Source organism: Mirounga leonina, unplaced genomic scaffold, assembly GCF_011800145.1.
Source record: "Mirounga leonina isolate KUSES-001 unplaced genomic scaffold, KU_Mleo_1.0 Mir_168, whole genome shotgun sequence".
NCBI lineage: Eukaryota > Metazoa > Chordata > Mammalia > Carnivora > Phocidae > Mirounga > Mirounga leonina.
The window spans coordinates 52,501,007-52,524,197 of record NW_023270426.1 but is presented as its reverse complement, the minus strand read 5'-3'; the positions used below and the strand labels follow the sequence as shown (position 1 = coordinate 52,524,197).

Sequence of the window (23,191 nt, the reverse complement as noted above, 5' to 3'; positions counted from 1 at the left end):
GTCATTTATTCCATTACTAAAAAAACAAAAACAAAAACAAAAAAAAAACTCTACAATATTCTGACATAGTCTATTTTGGACATACAAAATAGAACTCATCCTCGAAGCCACTTAATAAAATCCTTAGGGCAAATGAGTATATCTGAAGACCTGGTTACCTCAGAAGATCATCATTCTCTTGCATATGTTCTTTTGGCAATTGAGATCATCTCCAGTTACTGATTCTCGGCTTTATGCTTCAGGGAATTTATGATAGGTTGTTTTTGTGGGGGTTCTCTATAATATTCTACCTGCCCTGGACTAAGGAAAGTGCCAGTTAGTGAACTACAAGGCCCTAGGACAAAAAATCCTTTTTCCAGTAGCATACTATTGCTATTTTTATGACTCTATCATTTTCATAGTTTTAAAAAATGTAATCTGAAGGTACAACCTGAGGCTCTAAAGTAATGAAGATAGTAAATGAATAAATAAAATATGCTCCACACCCATCTCTGATACCTCTTCAAGAGGTAGAAATGGAACTTTAGCAATCTAACTTTAGAAGAATCCAAACTTCAATAATACAAAAAATAACTGACCAACTTAAAATAAATATATATAGGTATCTGAAATGAATTAATTAAAGGGCAAAATCTGGGCATCTCCATTCTATGAAAATGATTCAGAATTTCATAAATGAAGAAGTCAGAGATAAAACGAAAATGCAAAGCAATGTCAGCCAGACAATTCTTTCTATAGGAAAGAATTTCTCAGATATTTTCCTCTTCTAAGCATGCACTAATCATTTTTACTACTGATTATTAACAGTCAATACTCATGTTGAATATTCATCTCACTGTTTCCTTTTATTAAGAGTGGTTTAATGCTATACATGATAGAAAACTATCACTTGAGAGACAGAGTGCGCATGCACAAGCAGGGGGAGCAGCAAGCAGAAGGAGAGGGAGTGACACTAGTCACTGCAGTCTTTATTAGCCAATGAGTTCATCTAGAATCTTACAAAATATTTTTAAAGTTTAGCAGTTATTTTGCAATAATATACACATATCATTTTAAAGGTTAATAATGACAAATTTTCATCAAATATTTGTCTAATTGAGATAAATGGCTTGTATTCCCACTTCCATTCTTAAATTATTATTTAATTTATATAAGTAAGGCTTCAATAAGGACTTTCACAATAAACTCATATTTGTTAAAGCAGACCAATTATTAAATGTTTTTACTATTGTTAAATAAATGATCAAATCTTAATTTATCTAAGAAAAGTATTCAGGTAAATCCAAAAAATCATAAGGTGATAAAGTGAAGTATTATACCAATATACATTCACGGAAATAAGTGTTACATAAGATATTTCAAGGACCAGAGTTGATTACGTTGGGTCCTGGTGAAAATAGTCATTCATATCAAAGATTTTAAATCGAGGCAATGGATTTCTTTCAGTCACTGCTAAAGAAAATAGCTTGTCCAAAAACTGCCAGAGTCTTGGTTGTAATTTCACTAACTCAGAAATGTCACAAGCAAATCTTATTAACTACTCTCAATAAATGTGTTATCTAATATGATTAAACTATAAGAATTCCTGTTCCCCCAAACCAGTACTAAAGAATACCCCAATAAATTTAGTAGATTTCTGAATATCATCTCATTCTTTTAACTGTCATTTTGAATTCTATGTTAAAAATTCAAAGAAGGTATAGATTATGATTCTCACAAATTACTTCACTTATATATTCCATTATATTTTGCTTTGATTTTAAAAATCCTGTGATCAGGGTGTCTGGGTGGCTCAGTCGGTTAAGCGTCTGCCTTCGGCTCAGGTCATGATCCCAGAGTCCTGAGATCGAGCCCTGGTTTGGGCTCCTTGCTCAGCGGGGAGACTGCTTCTCCCTCTCCTTCTGCTTGCTGCTCCCCCTGTTTGTGCATGCGCACTCTCTCTCTCAAGTGAATAAATAAAATCTTTTAAAAATAAATAATTAAAAATAAATAAATAAATATCCTGTGGTTATTACATACCATTGTAGATAATATTACAGTCATAAAAATCATGAATCCAGCCATCTTTCTACAATCAAGAAGGCTGATTCTGGTTAGAACAAGGAAGTGAGCTGATTTCCCACATTATACATGGCCAAATTTAAAAAAAACAAAACTGAAACAACTATTAGCAGAATATCTTTAAATTGGAAATGCAGAGATATGGAACTTTTTGGGCTTTACATTTGAAAGAGAAATCAGCGGTCCCCTAGGTTAGTCTTTTATACAACGCAGGACTCCTTTCTTTAATAATAGAGGCTAGGTTACAGGGTGGTGGCCTAAGGACAATCTGCAGCCCATAAATATAGTCTACATGACCTCCACAGCTTTTGTTTTGTTTTGTTTTAATTAAGCCAATGCACAAAAATCCAGATCTGTGCCTCATCTTTAAAATCCACATGGAGCTGCATGTCTGCTGCCCTATTGGATGAGTCGTGCTTTCTCTACTTCTCCACTGCACTTCCCATCATTCCACTTCACTCACTCATCATCTGCCTTGCGTTTTAAGCATCCAAGCATTTCAGTAAATGACCACTCACTGTATTCACTCTGTTGATGAACATCATCATGAAAGGGGAGGCAGCATACAACTTTGCAAAGTGACCAACTTCACTGTAGGCATCACTAAACATTAGAGAGAATTATCTAGAATAATTTCCAAACACAAACTGGTTTTATCCTCAAAAACAAAGTAAACTTATTATTCTCTCTTCCACAGAACAGGCTTCTAGGTATCTGAAGACAACCAACTTTCCTAGGTCTTCACTTCCAGTTTAACATCTCCAGAGCCCCCAAATATTCTTCATAGCAATGTATGCAAGCCTACCTATGGCCCCTGGGATGCTTCTCATCATGAATGAATTCTACTTATGATAAATATTCTATTTATTATGATTTTCCAACTCTTACTTGTGTGTTTATTATATATTCTAGTTATCAGTGTTCTTCACATGTAATATTGTAATATTTCCTTGATCTAGATCAATGGTTCTCAAACTTTTTGGCCTCAGGACCCGTTTTCACATTTAAAATTCATTGAAGATCCCAATGAGCTTCTGTTTAATAGAGTTTATCTATTGACATTCACTGTTATTAGCAGTTAAAACTAAAATTTATAAAATTTATAAAATTTATAAAAATTTAACATGTGTTCATTTAAAACACATGTTAACATAATGGCATACTTCTATGAAATAGTTCTTTGAAAAATAAACACATTTTCCAAAACAGCATTGTCTCCCTCCTTGCATCTAAATACAGAACTTAGGGGCGCCTGGTGGCTCAGTCATTAAGCGTCTGCCTTCGGCTTAGGTCATGATCCCAGGGTCCTGGGATCGAGCCCCGCATCGGGCTCCCTGCTTGGCGGGAAGCCTGCTTCTCCCTCTCCCACTCCCCCTGCTTGTGTTCCTGCTCTCACTATCTCTCTCTCTCTGTCAAATAAATAAATAAAATCTTAAAAAAAAAGAGAGCCTGCCTCTCCATTTAAATAAATAAATGAATAAATACATACATACATACATACATACAGAACTTAAATATATATTTTCCTATAGATCCCGTTTTGTTGGTTTCACATTATTCTTGGTAGTGGACACTGTTGATGCCCATTCTAGCTCCCCTTCAGACCAGTGCACCCACCTCCACTTAGCTGTTTTGACTGTTAGCTGATAACAACACACAGAAGAATTACTCAGTAACACTGGAGCCACCTGGCTTGGGAAATTATGTGCACCTCCACTTCATCCAATGACTGAATGATAAGCCAGTAACTATCACAGAGTACAAAAGACCCATCCCAATGACACAAAGTGGAACTAATTCTGGGTGTAGTTTGTGCTCCAGAGCTTCCCATGGGATCAGACCCAAGTTCGTTTCTAGCGGAGACCACGTTCTTCCTTAGCTTTTATCCCTTGTCTTATTCTGCTTGTCACTCTCTTTCTTCTAAGAGCTCATCCATAACAAATCACTTGAACAGGCAACTCCATTTCAGGCTCTGCTTCTGGCAAACCCAACCTGAGACATCTTTCATCCCACCAAGATTATTGTAATATCGACTCTGTCATATATCATATTAACTAACTATCTCAGCTGTACAGCATCTCAAATATGCTAAGCATTCTATCATAGAGCAATGCAGTGGTTCTCAAAATGTGATCCCTGGACCAGCAGAAGCAGTAGTGTTCGGGAACTTGTTAGAACTGCAAACTCTGAGGCCCTATTCCAGACCTACTGAATCAAAAATGCCATCATAGAGATGTGCCATAATTAACCAATCCATTATTGTATACATTTCAGTAGTTCCCATTTCTTCCTAGTATAAATAATGTTGAGATGAATGCAGGTAAATCTCTGTGTACATTTCTAATTATTCTATGAGTATTTGTCTGCAATCTACTTCGAGGTAAAAGTATTAAATCAAAAAATAAGATGTACTGATAGATGAAGGACAGACATATAATAAAGCAAACACAGCAAATGTTAATGATAGAATCTAGGTGATGAGTATATGGATATTGACTTCAAAATTTTTGCAACTTTTTCATGTTTGAAATTTTTTAGAAAATGTTTAAAACGAAAAATGTTGAAGAGATTTCTATTTTATGAGGTTAATTCCTAGAACTGGAATAAATTGTTCATAGTATGTGCCCATCTTTATACTGTGTGAAGTTAAAACATCAACCAAAAAGTGTCAGTTCCCTCACTGTCAACACCACTTTTTAGTGCTTTTCAATCTCTGCCAACTTGTTAGGCATAAACTGGTAATTCATCTTTTAAATCACCATTTTCATGTGCATTTTTTAAGTTAATATATAATGAATTGAAAAGTTTCCTAATATGCTTGGCCTCAGATTTGATCTTGGCTATTTGAACTATGAAACAGTAACCAGGATTTGAGTTGCCACCCAGGGGCACTTAGCTTATTACCAAACACAATACCCTCAAGAATAACTTGCAAACTGAATTACATTGGCAAGAGTTACTTCTAGGCCAGTGTCAGGGGGGGGGGGGGGGGAGCTAATGCTGGATTGCCAAATGGGACTGATTTAACAGGTCCTGAGAAAGGGCTCTTCCTTCACAAGAAAAGTGTCCTCTCCCACTTACCAGGATGCTCAGAATTCCAAGCATTAGTATTTTCTTCCTTTGTGTTGAAACAATTAGATCTCCACCAATTCCATTTTAGAATTCAAGTATTTTACTTCAGAATGGGCTCTACAAAATTATGGTGATTATATCCATAGGATGGAATGCAATGAAGCCATTTAAAAAGAACTATGGAATTCTACATTTGCTGACATGGAAAGATCTCCATGATATATGACTTGTTCATTGCAAAAAAAGAAAAGTATGTATGTGTCTATATAATAGAAAATGTGTGGAAGGATATTTACTAAAATATTAAAAGTGGCTATCTCCAGTTAAAGGACATATGGAAGTTTTTTTACTCTTTATATATGTCTTTATTGTTTACTTTTGCCATGGATATATTAAAAATTTCCTTACTAACAATAACAATACAAGAAGGCTATTTGCATTTTGATAAAAATAAAATTGAAAGTATCCCAGAAAACCACTAAGCCATTATCACCTTATTAAAATTTAATTTACCAAGATTTTCAAGTCAAGGTTGAAGTCCCTTAAGGAATAAGACCCAGGTCCAGCATATTTTAAAGGGCATAGGAGAAAACAGTTAAAGGCAGACAGACTAGGCAGAAGTCTCCAGCCATGTATTAATCAGCTGAGGGACAGATCTGTGTTGTCCTGGGAGGATTTCACTGGAGAAAAATCAACAGGCAACGGAAGGCAACAGTGGTCTTCAGATCCACAGTCTGTATTGACTCAGAGTGGATCTTAGCTTTACCACAATTCCTGCTTTCAATATTATAGAAGAAAATACCCCCTAACCAATGATGTTCAATTCTCCCCCTAGAGGAGGCCCAGGATCCAATGCCAGTCATTTTTTTCAAATATATATTTAACAGATTTAAATTGCTTCATTTATACTTCACAAAGACTGGAAAGGAGAATATGATACAGTAAACCACTTACCTCTGTGGGAAGACATGTCTGTACATGGGCAGATGTTCCCAGATGTGACACCACTGTCCCAGGTTTAATTTGAAAATATGTTTTGCACATGTAGCCTTCAGAACAATCCTGTGTTCCACATGAAGAATACATAAGAAAATGCCAATTATTTTTAGAATTCATCATATTAAGAACTATGGTTTCTCATAAATTTCAAACTGAGTAATAAAAAACTAAGTATATTAAATGACATGAGGTATAATATGGATAAAGGAACTCATCTGATAAACCCTGCACATAGTAGGTACTCATTGAATAGCAGTTTTAATCCCCTACCTTTCTTACTTATTAATGGTGTTTCCCCTTCTCTTAGGTATCCCCCCTCCTTTTTCTTCCAAGCAGTTCATAGCACGTAAGTCATGGAGCAAAACCTCAGGTTTGCAGCTGTTAAGAAGCATTTAAACTGGGGCGCCTGGGTGGCTCAGATGGTTAAGCGTCTGCCTTCGGCTCAGGTCATGATCCCAGGGTCCTGGGATCGAGTCCTGCATCGGACTCCCTGCTCAGCAGGGGGCCTGCTTCTCCCCTCCCTCTGCTTCTCCCCCTGCTCATATTCTCTCTCTCTCTCTCTGTATCTCTGTGTCTCGAATGAATAAATAAAAAAACCTTTAAAAAAAAAAAAGAAGCATTTAAACTTATAGAAATACTTTGTCACATATTAATATTGATTTCATGGCCTATATAGAAAGAGAGATTTAAAGAGGACTTGCAACAGATCTTGAAGCTAAAAGGGACCTTCCATTTTAATTTCTTGTTCAAAGCAAGATCTCCATTACAACATCACATGGAGGTAACTGTGCAGCACCTGCCTAAGCACTTCCAGGAACCTTTGCTTTACCCCTTTATATGACCACCACCTCCATTTTGGTACATGGTACATAGTTCAATGAGAAAATATTATCTTATATTGCACTGAAATGTTTCTCTTTAACCTTAACTCACTGGTTTTAGTTCTGCCCTCCAGAGTCTAAACTCTTTTCCACAAAGCCATTTTTCATAGATTTGAAGACAATTAGCACCATTTTCAAATGTTCCATAGAAGATATGGTTTCCGAGCCTTTCACCAGTTGTATTTCTCACTTCTTTCCTATACTTGCTCTTAAATACACTTATGTTTATCTAATTGTGGTCAGTTCCATTTTTTAAAAAGCAAAACTTGGTTGAATTCAATAAAGTCATGTATAAAAATATAATACTTCCTCATACACATACTCACATATTAATGAATATTATTAATTCTCCACGAAATTGTCACTGTTAACACTCAAATTTTAACAGAATTTAAACAGTTATAACTAAGGAAATGTGATTATTTAATCTGATGCAGTAACAAAAGTACAGAATAGCATTCCAACTAAAACCATTCATAACTCACTTAAATAATTTTACTAAGATTCAAAAATTCAGTTTTTAACTACACAATAAGAAAAGAAAAATTTTATAGTGTTTGTGAGTGATTTAATATTGAATTTATTTTTTTTAATTCGTGTCATGCCAGGGCACCTGGGTGGCACAGTCGGTTAAGCGTCTGACTCCTGGTTTCGGCTCAGGTCATGATCTCGGGGGTGGTGAGACCAAGCCCTGTGTCAGGCTCTGTGCTTAGCATGGAATCTGCTTAAGACTCTCTCTCCCTCTCCCTCAGCCCCTCCCTCCTGCTCACTCTTTCTCTAAAATTAATAAATAAATCTTTAAAAAAATTGTGTCATGCCAACTATGTAAGAGCATTGGATTTTAGGTAAGTGTACTGGGTTGAATAATGTCCCTTCACAACTCATGTCCCCCTGGAACCTGTGAATGTGACCTTATTTGGGAAATAGGGTCTATGCAAATGTAATAAAGTGAAGATGAGGTCATACTGGGATAGGGTAGACCCTGAATCCAATATGAGTAATTTCCTTTTAAGAGGAAAATCTGGCTACAGAGACACAAACACACAAGGGAGAAGGCCAGGGGAAGATAGAGGCACAGACTGAAGTGGTGCATCTATAAGACAAAGAATGCCAACAATGGCCACCAACCACCAGAAGCTAGAAGAGGCAAAGAAAAGTTCTTCTCTAGAGCCTTTAGAGGGAGCATGGCCCCGTAGACACCTTGATTTTCAACTCCCAACCTCCAGAACTGGAAGAGAATAAATTTGTTTTAAGTCATTCAGTTCATGGCACTTTCTTATGGTAGCTCTAGGAAACTAATACAGGAACTACATTTTCTAAGAACTCTGGCGGCACCTTTACAATGCCTCCCAGTTAACTGGGCTGACATCCCACCAGCACTCACCAAAGAACCCTGCTGGTTGGTCCTGATCAGTACCAGTTCTACTGGCTGGACCCAACTTATTCTGATTGGTTGATGCCCCTGCCACAGATTGTTAAATATTTAAATACCCTTCCTCCCTGTAACGTAAGCTATCAGGTAACCAATACTATCACCTTTAAAAGTATTTTACTTTGGGCGCCTGGGTGGCTCAGCCGTTAAGTGTCTGCCTTCAGCTCAGGTCATGATCCCAGGGTCCTGGGATGGAGCCCCGCATCAGGCTCCCTGCTCCGCGGGAAGCCTGCTTCTCCCCTCTCCCACTCCCCCTGCTTGTGTTCCCTCTCTCACTATGTCTCTCTCTGTCAAATAAATAAAATCTTTAAAAAAAAAATAAAAGTATCTTATTTTATTTATTTATTTGAGAGAGAGAGCACAAGAGCTTGAGCAGGAGGAGGGGCAGAGGGGGAGGGAGAGAATCTCAAGCAGACTCTGTGCCAGAGTGGAACCCATGGGAGTTTCAGTCTCACAACATCCAGAACATGACCCAAGCAGAAACCAAGAGTCCCACGCTCAACTGACGGAGCCACCCAGGCACCCCAATATGATACATTTTGTAGATGGAATTATTGTTTTAAATTCTAGCTCTGCATCATCCAAATGCAAAGCATACCTGAGGGCCTTCAACCACTGAAATCTTTGTATCTAGACAACATAAATGACTTTTAATATCGGCTTAAACTGAGAAAGATATATGTAGGGATTGTAGTTGTTGCTGTTGCTTTTTACACCGGGTATCTATTTCCGCTTCTTCTTAAACAGTAGCTAATTTTCTTCTAAGGAATCATTCCCTTCCCCCTATCAGTGTGGACATGGCCCCCTACTACAGGAATGATCACAATACTCTGAACTGGCCAGTAAGAGCATCAGTCCTGTTGGCCTCAGAGACTCAGGACGGTAAAAAAAATCTACTCAGGGCCAATGAAACACAGTTCAGGACTTGGATTAGGGGATAGGGGAGGATATTCTCTTTTCTACTGGATTTGAACCAGGAAGATAAAGCCTTGGCAGTTTTGGCAGCCATCATGTAATCAAATGGAGCCTGAGAATGAAGCCAGTGCAGAAAGCAGTGCATGAGATGCAGAAAGACCAGATCTTGATGACACTGTTCACACCAACCATACCTAAAGCTAGTTCCACGCTCAAATTTTTCAGTTACATGGCCCCAAAAAGTCCTTTCTTGACTTCACCCCATTTGGATTGGGTTTTCTGTCACTTGCAACTAAAATAATCTTTCTATAAAATGACCTATGTTATGTTATTAGTTTAAAACTAGATGAGATTTTCCTACTGTTAAGAATGAGCCTCCTATGACCACAGAAAGAGTCTCTTAAACAATAAAACAGTTTGACTCGAATGAATAAACAAACTACATGATTTCTACTGTATTATATGATTACTTTCATTATAATAATCAGTAGCTGATTATATAGAAGATTTGCCAAATATAGTAAAGCCATAAAGGTAGGTGATTGTGAGACAAAAAGTAAAAACAGTCTGCAATTTAAAAATAATCTAGCTATAGAGGAAAAAAAACCTCAAGATATTCAGAGAAGAGTTAGAACTAAACTGTGTACTGAATCTGATTCATCAAATTAGAGCAACTATTCTATTTCATGAGCACTGATCATACAACTTCTTAAGGCAAACTATAATTTAGTAAAACCCTAATTACAAGGCAAAATACACTTCCTTTGACATCAAGAGGTTAAGTCCAAAATTCCTATGCACCTATGTTATAAAATCTAAATGTATTATCTGATCTCTTTTCCAATGAATTAAGATAGAGAAATATGTCATTTTTAATATTACTTATAATTTAAGGGATTTTATTTCTATTTTAGGTAATTTCTGATGCTACTTATTAGTGTCTATAGGGAAATGCACAAGGGTTTTTGACTCAGCCTCTATCTGGTCACAGTAATTTTCTTTTTGGTATCAATCTCTCAACAGTCAAAATTAGCCTTGAAAAATTAAAAATAGAAAAAAAAACAGTTTATAGCAACTTAGCTTCCTTTCAAACATTTACTTCCATGAAAGTAGGCCTTTCTCCTACACTGTTTTAATTTAAGGCAGAAAAATATGTTTTGTTCTTCACTGTTTTGAAGGTTGTTTTTGTAGAAACAAGCAAACATAAAAGCATGAGAACTGCCCCCTGAACTAGCACTACAGTCCATCTGGCCCAATAAATGATAATTGACTCAAATCTCGACTGACTTTTCTGGTAGACACTCAACTCTAGCTTCCCTGCATTCTTTCTGTACTTATGATAGCTTACAATTCAACGTTGTTTTCTTTCATTTTGGGGGGCGCCTGGGTGGCTCAGTCGGTTAAGTGTCTGCCTTCAGCTTAGGTCCTGATCGGGATCGAGCCCCATGTCAGGCTGCCCGCTCAGTGGGGAGTCTGCTTTTCTCTCTCCCTCTGTCCCTCCCCCCACTTGTGCTCTCTCCCTCTCTCTCAAATAAATAAAATCTTTAAAAAAAAAAAGTTTTCTTTAATTTTTTAACATGTGTTAGTTTTATTTCCCCCAATCAATCCAAAGTTAGGGCCTAGGCCCCAGGCTCTGGGGAAGAAAGGGTCCTAACTACAGAGTCTAGTTCCACATAAAAACCTGGTCCCTGGTCCCTAGTCCCTGAAAACACCCTGGACCAGAACAGGAGAGGTAGGAACAAAGGGAACCTTGCAATTTATCCAGTTCAACCCTCTAGTTTTAGAGATAAGAGGGTGAAGGACTGAAGTACTTTTTTTTTTTTGCTTAAATAATTTTAATTTTTTATTGTTATGTTAATCATCATACATTACATCATTAGTTTTTGATGTAGTGTTCCAGGATTCATTGTTTGTGCATAACACCCAGTGCTCCATGCAGAATGTGCCCTCCTCAATACCCATCACCAGGCTAACCCATCCTCCCACCCCCCTCCCCTCTAGAACCCTCACTTTGTTTTTCAGAGTCCATCGTCTCTCATGGTTCGTCTGGACTGAAGTACTTTTAAGAGACTTGTCTTACAGCTAAATGGGGGAAGTGCTGGAGGTAGAAAGCAGACCTCTTGACCCAATGCTCTTTCTACCACACTAAGCAATTCTGCCAGAGTCCGGATCACGGCAGAAACATGTTTACTGATTCTCACGGAGTGGTGTAAGTCCACGCTTTGCACAGAGTAAAACAAACCGAAGCCATTCAAGTATAGGTCTGGGGACCAGCAGCCTCCTTGTCACCTGGGAGCTTGTTAGACAGGCAGAATCCCAAGCTACACCCCAGACTCCCTGAATCAGAATCTGTATTTAACAGGATCCCAGATGATTTGTGTGCACACTAGGAAGCACCGAGGCAACGTGCACTGCAACCTCTGACTCAAAGGCATTGCAAACTGATTACATTAAACAGTGCTTCTCACCCCTAGCCGGGGTCCCCCTCAGACCAGTGAAGACACAATCTTCCTGTAGTGTAGACTCTACAGGAAGCCAGGGTTGAGAACTACTTTACTTAATTCACTGAAGTTGCCATTTTAAACTCTGAGAACAGAGTCAGCCAAGTAATCCATAGCTGTCTCAGGAGAAATGGCCACAAACAACTCCCAACCTCCAAGAATACCGTGGCTCGCTTGGAGCTCTCCATATGCTGAACTGGCCTCTGAATTCTCAGCTTGAGTGAATTCTCATCTTCACAGTACCAAGACTGCTTTTTAGGTGGTCTTCATGACCACCTCAAACCCTGCTTTCTGGCAACTTGCCCAGCTTTGACCCAAGCCTCTTTAACTGCCATTAATCTCATAACTTAAAACCACCGCTGTGCCATGTCCAACTACACTTCAGCCATCAGAACTCCATACTGCCCATCCACAACAAAGCAGGTTGCTTCACTCTGTCACTGCAGAAGAGAAATAATAGGAAATGTCACCACTAATGGAAAAAAGAACACTCCCTCCTCTCAGTCAAAACTCAAGTTATCTACACAGAATACCTTTCACCTTACAACAAAACAAGGAATAAAGACCTAAACGAGAAAAACAATACCATCAATGTGCTAGATGAAAACACAGGAATATACATATATAATTTCATACTTATATTTATATATGTATTTTAAAGATATTTTAAAAACAGATAAAAACCCCACAGTCATAATAAAATTTTGATAACTTCTACCCCATGGAAAAAAATCTTAACACCATAAAGTTAAAAGACAAATAACAAAATGTGAAAAACAGATCTGTAGCCCATATCATAGAAAAGGACTAATTTTGTTAGTATATAAATAGTTTTAATTTCCCCAATGTATTAGTAGTTCCAATAAACCAATAAGAAAAAGACCAACTGGGCACCTAGGTGGCTCCGTCGGTTAAGCAGCTATCTTCAGTTCAGGTCACGACCTCAGAGTCCTGGGATCAAGCCCCGCATCGGGCTCTCTGCTCAGCGAGGAGTCTGCTTCTCCTTCTCCCTCTGCCCCTCCCCCCTCACTCGTGCACTTGCTCTCACACACTTTCTCTTTCTCAAATAAAAAAAATATTTAAAAAATAAAAAAAAATAAAGAGACCAACAGTTCAACAGGAAAATGAGCAACGATATAAAGAGTTCACTAAAGAGGAAGTACATATGGATATTAACCATATAAAAATAAACCTGTTTTACTCATAAGATACATTACCCATAAGAAAAATACAAATTAAAACTATGTGATACCATTTTTTTACCTATCAGATTGGCAAAGATCAAAAGCACTGTATTGTGTGTAGAAAAAATACACAGGCACTGTCATACATTGCCATGGGCAGGATAGTTTAAATTAATGTAACTTCCCTGGGGAACAAGTTGGCAATAACTATCCAAATTAAAAATGCACATATCTTCCACCCAGAAATCCATCTTACAGATATAGTTGCACATGCAGGAAATAAAATTCATGCAATGATATGTACAAAGTATTGCTTTAATAGCACTCTATTGGAAACAACCTAAATGTCTATCAATGAAGTTAAATTATGGTATATCCAAATAATGGAATGTTATGCAGCCATAAAAAATTAGTAAGTTCTGTAAGTATTGATATGGAATAATAACTAAGATAGATCATTAGGGGAAAAATGTGCACAAAAGTATGCATGTATGTATATTATGCTACCATTTATTTAAATACAACTGCATGTGTTAGTGTGTGCACTGAATATATCTGGAAGGATACCCAAGACACTGGTATCATTGGTGACCTCTGAAAGTTTGGGTGAGGACAGTGGAAGGTTAGAAAGGAAACTTACTTTTTTAGGGCACAAACCCGTCTGTGCCTATAAATAACACTTCATACTGAACAAATACTTCACTGACTGCCCTTTGAACATATGCCTCCAGGTTATCACACTGCTGTAATAAATTCCAGTTTTGAACTTCTAGGGAGAAAATGTCCTGGAAGCTATGTAGAACCCTACAGAGACAACCAAGTTTTCTAGTGCAGTGCTGACTGAGTATTGGATGGGGATCTAAGGATTTCCTAACAGAACAAGTTTGTGTCTGCTTTCTCACAAGTTGCCATAGGCTATGCCACCCAGAGAGCTGTTATGCCTGTTGGAATCCAGCTATCCAAATAATTATAGGGTTTCTGTTCTTGAATTTTAATAAGGGTTTAATGATCTTCTCTAGAAAAACACTGCTATCTAAAAAAAAAAAAAATTATATATCGGTGCTTATCTAAGAGGCCTCAGCTCCACCTTGCAATAAAGTATTTCATATAGGACTCAAACTCAAGTGTACTGCCCAGAATGACCAGCTGCAGGAAGGGCTTGGCAAGGCCACTGGGGAGCAATTAAGACAAGCAGAAGTTTCTAGGTCACTGCCAACACTGATCAAACAACAAGACCTTCAGGGTCAGTGGAACCTTGAGGAACAGTCCAAACCTAGGCCACAGATCTCAGGTGATTATTCTTTCCCTCAGTAAGAGATCAAATCGATACTACCAGCAGCTGCCCATAGCCAATTAATCTTAGGGGTGAAAAAAAGAAAAAAAAACAGTGCTGCTGAAAAGCAAAGATTACACTGGGTAGATCAGGCATTAAACTAATATCTGTCCACTTTTTAAAAAGCCAAAGTTAGATAGTGTAGGAAAGTAATTGTTAAGGATTTAGAGATCCTCCAGAACACAATTCTAAATATGTTAGTGTGTCCCCTCCTCATGCCCACTGCTAATACCTACTCAATCTCACTAACTCTGGTTTCAATTTCTGATCCCTGTTAAACCTTCCAAATGCATGTGTCAATCCTGGCACGGTCTACTCTAATGCCTCTGAGTCAGTATCAAGAGTGACCAGATCCAGTCAAAGTAATCCACTGGTAACTCATGGTAACTCATGGGTAAGTAAACCATTGACTCACCTAGGTAAAAATTTCAAAAGACCAAAAACTCAAGAAACCAAAACCCAAAAGTAAAAGTGAGGATATAACATACTTCACCTTTGAAAAAGAGCTTTGTACATCTCTAATCTTCCCTGGTCTTATAGTATTTTGGAGTTTATAAAACATAACAGTCATTTATTAAATAGCCCACGCTCATTTCAAAACTTTCTAGGGAAGAGGAATGGAGACGCAGCTCAGCTCCAGCTGAGGAAGCTGGGGCTGTCCTTTTAAGAAAAATTAAATCTTCTGGCTGGGTCCCATCCAATAAAGGCTGAAACCCCCTTGCTTTACCATTTGCACAACACAACCTATAATTATTGCTTTTATCTGTGTGACCTAATGTGTGAATGCCTACTGAACACATTTGTTCATGAGCTGGAAATTAAACCACACAAAAACACTGTGACCATTGGCCCTTGACTACAGGTTCTCTGGCTCTTCCCAATTAAAAGAGCTTTCTTAGCATGGCCATGGTATGAAACGAAAAGAGAATCTGTAGGATTTTAACTGAAATATTCTCTCTACAGCAGCAGTGTATCAGAGGGTTACACTGCCTTCTATCACAATACTTAGCTCAGCAGTGAATCTTGTTTACATTAGCACACTCACTATATACTTCTATTAGATTTAAATTTCTAATCAACCTATAAACAAAGCACAGAGAACTAATTATAATTAATGAACAAAATCTAAATATTATAAATCTTGATGATATAAAAATAATACTATAATTGAAAAATCAGAAGGCGAACAGGAAGGAATGTGGGAGACAGTATAAGCACATTAAGTTCCTCATCTATCACAGCAGAAATCAATCATCATTGTCCAAAAATGAGTAAGTAGAAGTACATTGTTTAAAGTTACAGGGATAACTATGAGAATAACTAAGGAGTTATTCTTCATCAATAGAGGCTCCAATAAACAAATGTAAATCATCCATACAATGGAATACTATGCAACCGTCAGAAATAATGAGATATTTCTCTATATGCTCACGAAGAAAAATGCCATGATATAATGTTAGGTGAAAAAAGTAAGTTACAGAACAATGACCCCATTTATGTAAATATATTATAAATGTGCATTCATATATATACATATTCTACATATATATATACATATAGAAAAACTATAGAACTGAGTCAAAAGAGAGGGAAGAAAATATTTTCATCTATATTTTATATATTTATGTATTATCAGAGCTTTACAATGGCCATATACTGTTTTTCCTTGTAAAAATTAAATAAAACAAATAAAATAAAGACCCAACCCATGAAATAAAAAGTAACACTGTGCTAGGAAGACTGAATTAGGAAAGTTCATTAAAACTTTCCTTCTACTCTAAAATCAAAATTATTCTAAGAACCATAAAATGTTCTTGTATACAATATTAATTTTTGTTTTTACTTTCTCTCCTTTTTAAATTAACCCTCTAGTTGCTAAACCAAAAGAAGGGTGATAGATACTTCTTCCCTAGAATTACAGCATATCTTCACTTTGTTTTTCAAGTGGGCATTCTTTTGGCCACTTAAAATTTCGATTTTAAGGGCTTTCAATTTTGTATTTCATTCAATAAAAACATATGGAGAAGCCTGGCACTGTGCTCATTTGTCTAAAAACCTGTTTGTTTGTTTTTTTACAATAGTCCTGGCTCCCTTTCCCTGGTAAGACTCTCAGGCCTCCCATGTCCCCCTTCTTTTCACCTCCAGCCCCTTCCTGACTTTGGAGATGAGCAGTACACTCACTACTCTCCCCTTCCCCAAATGGAGGTCAAAGCACAGCAAAGCACAGTGGCCCTAAGGAAAAAAGAGCAGAAGAAAATAAGCCAGTTATCAAATCAGAAAAGGTTACTGAGCCAATTTGGTGACCTCATCTGAGGAGAGCATGCATTTATTTGTTTACACGTACCTACACAGCCTGTTCATTTTAAACAGGATTTTAAAGAATGATTACAATTTAAATGATGCTAAATCCCTTCCCTTTCTTGGAGCCAAAGCATCAAAAGTAACTTTAAATCACATTGGTTCCATTTTCCTTATTAACACTTTCAACCGATATCTCTACAGTATTAAATTTCACTATTAAGCATTTTGTGGGATTTCATTCTCCTTTTCCTCTTTTGATTTTTAATAATGTTTTCAGGTTTTCCAACTTGCCCATTTTGAGTTTTCAATTTTCAGTTCATAGATGTGGGACCTCCATCTGTGCCCTCATACTTTTTTTTATATTAAACAATTTGGTTTTGCGTCCTAGAGCATTCTTGCTTATTTGTGCCCGAGGAATGGCCAACAGCTACTGTAACTGATTAGAGGGCATGTGGAAAACCGGGTGCAGAAAAATAATTTTTCTCTGTTTCTACTTCCAATTTAACTTTATAGAGATTTACCATATTTTGTTTGCTTCGTTAAAATGTTCTCAAAGGTTTATCATTGCTTTTCTAATATCATAGCTTAAAAAACAAACATATAAATGACCCACATTCTGAACTTCCCTGTCTTGATTTCTAGATTTAAAGTTACTCCAAATCTTATTCCTTTCATAAGTAATTCCTTTTTTATAACATTATCTCTTCTAAGCAAATCATTCAAGGGAATTAAGAGTACTGAAGTAATTTTATACTTAAAGTAAATTGAAAGAAATTTGATAGTCTGACAGAAGAAAATTATCAGGGTAGCAAGTTGTCACTTTGATTTCAAAGCACTATTCTTGAAAAGTGGTACAAATAATTTAACTTACCTAGTTTTTCAAGAAATACAGGGTACCTGAGTTTAAGCAGTTTTACTCCGAGAAGGCTCGCGCTAGGAGGGTGGGAAAGAGGCAAAGAGGGAGTGAGTAAGGCCCTCCTGGCATGGTTGCCATACTAAGTACCATAACATGGGTGGCTTAAAACTACAGAGATATATTATTCTCTTACCATTCTGAATCTGGAGGATAGATGTCTAAAATCAAGTTGCTGGCAGGGCTATGTTCTCTCTTTAGACTCTAGGGGAGAATTCTCCCGTGCCTTTTCCTAGGCTCTGGTTGTTGCCAACCTGTAGATGCATCACCCCAATCTCTGCTTCTGTCTTCATGTGGCCTTCTCCCTTGTGTGTCTATACCTCTGTGTCCAAATCTCCCTGTTCTTACAAGGACACCAGTTATATTGTACTTAGGAAACAATCTAATCCAGTATAGCCTCATCTTAACTTGATTACATCTGCAAAGACCCTATTTTCAAATAAAGTCACAGGTACAGGTTCTGGGTGGACATGAATCTGCGGGGGGGGGGGGGGGCACTATTCAACTCAGTACAGATGGCAAAGCAGAAGGAGGTGAGAGAAAAGTAGTCACACAGCTCCTGCACCTAACACAGAGGCAGCTTGCCCAGAAGAAAAGCCAAGGTAGGACAGAGTCAATGGCCAATACTTCAGAAGCTATTGCAGCCTGAGCACACGAGGCCAGATTTTCATGGCTCCTGCTGGAAACCGAAAGGGTTTTGACCAATCACAGGGAAGAAGATACTGACAGCCTTTAGAGAAGGCTGCACAGTTGTAGTACAATTACTGCTTTTTGTCCATGGGGCCTGGATAATATGAGATTGAAGACTTTACTAAAATCATTCTACTTGCCAAAAAGCATTCAATATCCACTATGTGGATCAATACCAAGTACACGGCAAACTCACACTGTCGACAGAGAAGAGGGAAGAGGTGGAAAAAGAGAAGGAATATGTTATCCACTCAGACTTTTTTATTAATGTAACAAAAGTTTCCAGACATATTTCCCAGAATGAGTCACAATCTGTGTCCTTATAGTCATTTCCATTGCAAGCCTGTGCGTGTTTAAGCTCTGCTACTGAATGTCCTCTCCTTCTGTATCTTTTATCAGAACTCCTGCTTCCTATAGCTTGATATGAGCAAGTCTCAAAGAAGAAGGAGGTCTGTTGCCTCTGCATCAAGGCAGGAGCTATGAGAAAGCTGGGCTGATATAATGCAATAGCAGAAAGAACAGAAGCACACCCTCTTGCCTCACACTTACGTTACAAATCTTTGGGAGACATCATTTAGTAACTCTTCTTCCTTTCCAAGAGTTAATCATGTTCTTCCACTGCTGTATTCCCAATCTTAGGTTTGGAAACAGACCAGTTGAACTGATGATCAGATACCTACTAATAGCTTAAAATCTGTATTTCTTAAATTTACATTTCATATAATGGCAATACACACTAGTATCCTTCAAGAAGTTTTGCATTCTTTTAAGTGTTTCTTGAGTCTTCTATAGAATAATGGAGACTAGACTTACCCTCCTATCTTAAACAATTAGAAAACCAAACAAAAAACGTGAAATCAGAATTTTCAGATATGAGACACAGGCAGTGCAGGACAGTGATCTCTTAAGAGATGGGAAATAAACACAGTGAGCTCTACAAGTGTCTCAGCTCAGTGGCTGGAGAAAGTTCTTGTTAAAGAAAATACAAAATGGCAGATGGTTCCATAGTTTGCCTAAATAACCTAAGAGAATCAACAGAAGAAGTAATCAAAATGAATAAGAGACTTTCAGAGAGTGGCCAGGAAAAAGATCAACATATAAAAATCAATAATTTTACAAATGTAGCAATAATCAATTAAAATCATAAAGATAAAATGCACCATTCCATGAACAAAAAATGTCAAATATTCAAGGAATATACCTACCATGTCAGGAAAACACTACAAATTTACTGTAGACCGTGAAAAAATCCCAACAAGTTTTTTTATGAAATTTGTAAAATGATTCTAAAATTTATGTTAAAAAAAAATCTACAGGAGTAGTCAATTTTTTTAAAAAAGAGCAATGAATGGTATAATTATCAGATATCAAAATTAACTAAAGAGCACTAGCAATAATTAAAATCTATGTTTTTGTGACAGAGAAGAAAAATAGATCAAGGATTAGACCATGGAGTCTAGAAGTAGACTCATGTTAGAATTTAATATATAATAAAAAAATTGGATCATAGATGGAAGAATGGATGAGTCAATAATAAACATGAAGTCAACTGGTTCACTATTAAATAAAATAAATAAACTATATTACTATCCCACAAAATCTCCAAAATAAATTCCAGATGGATTAAAGTCCTAAATATAAAAAAATAAAATAATAAAGGTCTAGAGGAAAATAAAAGAATATTTTCAGAATTGGAAGTTAGGGAGGATTTCCTGAGCAAAACACCAACCCAGAAGCCATAAAGCAAAATAGTGGCAGACTTATTAAAAATTTAAAACTCCTATATGACAAATGATACTATTAACAAAGTTAAAAGAGAAGTGACAGTCTAGGAAAAAATATTTGCAATACATATAGGAAATGAAGGATTGATAGTCATAATATATAAGTTATTCCTATGAATCAATATTACAGAGATAAACAACCCTACAGTAAAAGAGACACAGGACATAAACAAAAAATTCCTAGAAGAAATACCAGTGACCAATAAGCATATGAAAATATGCTCAACATCAGTGTAATGAGGAAAATGCAAATCAAAACAATATATCATTTTCTACCTTTGAGAATGAAAAAAATTAAAGATCAGCAATATCTAATTTCTTACAGTATGAGAAAATGGGCATACTCATATACTTTTTGATGAGAAAATTAATTGCTACAGTGTGTTTGGAGAGAAATTTTGTCCACATTCTTGTTCATTCATCAAATACTATTAGCACCTACTTCATATATGTATTCTACTATGCCCCAGAGATACAGCAGTGAACAACACAGTCAAAGGTTCCTCTCCTCATGGAGCTTGCATTCTGGAGGACAGAGTACAGGGTGGAGGGGATAACAAAGAACTAAATACATAAAGTAGGTGGTTTTAAGTGCAATAAAAATAAATTAGGGTAAGGGGGATTGACAATTATCCGGGAGTTAGATGCTATTTTACATAAGGTAGGTAGGTAGCAGGTCCTCACTGGTAAGGTAAGCAATGATCTAACAAAAGTAAGGGAATAAGTCATAAATCTATCTAGGGGAAGAACACACTAGACAGTAGGAATGGGAAGTGCCAAGGCCCCATGGTATAAACAGCAGGCATCTTAGTATGGCTGGAGCAGAATGACAGAATAAGAGAATGGTAGAATGTAAGACTAGGGAATGACAGAAAGGGTATAGGGGCCAGTTAGGCCTTGGAAGTCATGAACAAAGCTTGGATTTTATTCCTAAAACTGGAAGTTACTGGAGGGCTCTGAGCCACAGAGTTCTACAACGGGACTCACATTCTTAAAAGATCACTCTAGCTGCTGTTTAAAGACCAGATTCTAAATAGGCAATAATTAGGAAGCTATTGCAATAAGCCAGGCGAGAAATGACACAGCCTGGGCTAAAGTGGCGCAGTCCAGGTGGTGAGAAGTGGTTGATTATGGATGTATTTTGCAGATTCAGTTAGTAGGACTTACTAATGGATTAAACATGGATGCACAAGAAAGAAAGGAGTCAAAAAGAACCTCAGGTTCTTGTCCTGAGCAATTGGAAGCTAATATTTCTTGAGATAGGGAAGTTTGTAGAAGAAGCAGGTTGGGGTAGAGAGGGAAAAGGTTAAGTAAAAATGAGTTAAATGTACAATGCCATGTATACAAATGGAATGTCAGTTAGGTTGCTGGATATAAAAACTGGGAAGTTCAGGGACATGATAGGCATCAAAAATACAATTTTAAGAGTCATCAGTGAATACATAGTATTTACAGCCAAGGAGCTATACAAGATATCCTAGAGAGCGAGTCTAACTAGAGAAGAAAAGAAATCCAAAGATTGAGCCCTGGGGCACTCCAGTGTTCAGTTGGGAGATGAGGAGGAACCAACAGAGGAAGCTAAAAAGAAGCAGTCTCAAGGGAGAATGACACTGATAAGTCAGTGTCCCAGATGCTAAGCAAAGAGTATTTTCAAGAAGGGAGTGATAACTGTGCTAATTTTGTAGTATCTGTCAAAATGCAAAGTGAGAATAGTCTCTCATTCAGCAATTCCATTTTGAACTGTTTATTCTACAGAAATATATAAGCACACATGAAAACTGCTCTCTGCGTGGATATTTTTAAATTATCATTTGTTAGAGCAAATTAAATGCTCATCAATAGGGGACTGCTTAAATTATGGTACATGTGAAAAAGAGAATAAAATGGAATAATTAAAATAAATGGGAGAGGTAAGTTACTGAGATGGAATGATCTCTGAATATTAAGTTAAAAAAACTACTTGAAGAATAATCACGTGGAATGACTGATTCCAGACACATGGAAAAAGAAAACATATATGTGTATGTTACCTGCAGAATAGGCAGGATAGTGTGATGAGAGAACACATGAGCTCCAAAACAGACTTCCTGGGATATAAATTTGGCTTGTTACCTTAGGCAAGTTGCTTAACTTTTCTTGGCCTTCCTTCCTCCCTCTATAAAATCCCTCAAAGGGAGGTTATCTGAGGATTAAATGAATTAATATACAAAAAGGATCAGTGTCTGATACATAGCAATCACTCAATAAGTGTTAGAAATTAATAATATCATAATAATGTATATAATAAATAATAACCACACATATAAATTCATAGAAAGAGATTTTGAAGTTTACTCTCCAAACTGTTAACACTTGCTTTCTCTGAAGTTTGGGACTGGGAGTTGGCAGAGGAGGTGAGAGGTGGCTGGCAGGGACTTAAACACTTTACCATATATATGTCCAAATTACTTGAATTGTTAATAATATACTAATGCAAATTTTTACAAAAGTAGATGTGCACTTCTTGTGAAATTTTTAAACTTTTTTTAATTTAAAGAGGAAAAAGAATAGTAAAAATTTATGAATCTTCATGGCTATTTTTGGTGATTTTTCACTCTATAATCTATGGTTCAGCTGACACTGAAAAGATAAATCAAAGAATTAGGATAATGAGAAGCAGGCGATATAACATTTTCTAGTCATTTCCAAGAAAGATACCTAGACAGACAAGTGGCAATAAAAATAGAAAAGACAGAAAAGAAGAGCCTGAATAAAATGAAGTAAAGGGAAGAGAACGAAATTGAACACTGATTCATAGACTCTGAATCTAACCATTTGGGCAAATCAAAAACACTATCTATCACATTTGAGAGAGGCAGTCACCCAGCATCTCTGACACACTTCTAGTGATGTAGACAGCATGTATTCTTAATCTGTTAAACCTTATATTAACCAAATGTAGTCCCTCATTGGTCCTACTTGTCTCATCTGAAGTAACATAGAATACTCTACTCTCTCTTCACCAACAATGACTTCTGACTACATATTTTGGCCCCACTACCTTGTCTGGATGGGCCCAGCCCTGTCCAATGTGAGCAGAAAGGTCATTCCAAACAGCAGGCTGCTACAGTTGCTCCACACCCAAG

General features: G+C 37.0%; 1 protein-coding gene across 5 annotated transcripts in view; it reads right to left on the bottom strand.

Annotated features, from left to right (window-relative positions):
• Positions 1-23,191, bottom strand: part of ATG10 (autophagy related 10) — a 267,080-nt gene that overhangs the window by 167,120 nt on the left and 76,769 nt on the right. For all 5 annotated transcript variants that reach the window (XM_035014773.1, XM_035014774.1, XM_035014775.1 and 2 more), the window contains one exon: positions 6,088-6,195. In XM_035014773.1, coding sequence (XP_034870664.1) covers positions 6,088-6,195 — 108 coding nt within the window. The remainder of the gene's footprint in view (positions 1-6,087; positions 6,196-23,191) is intronic.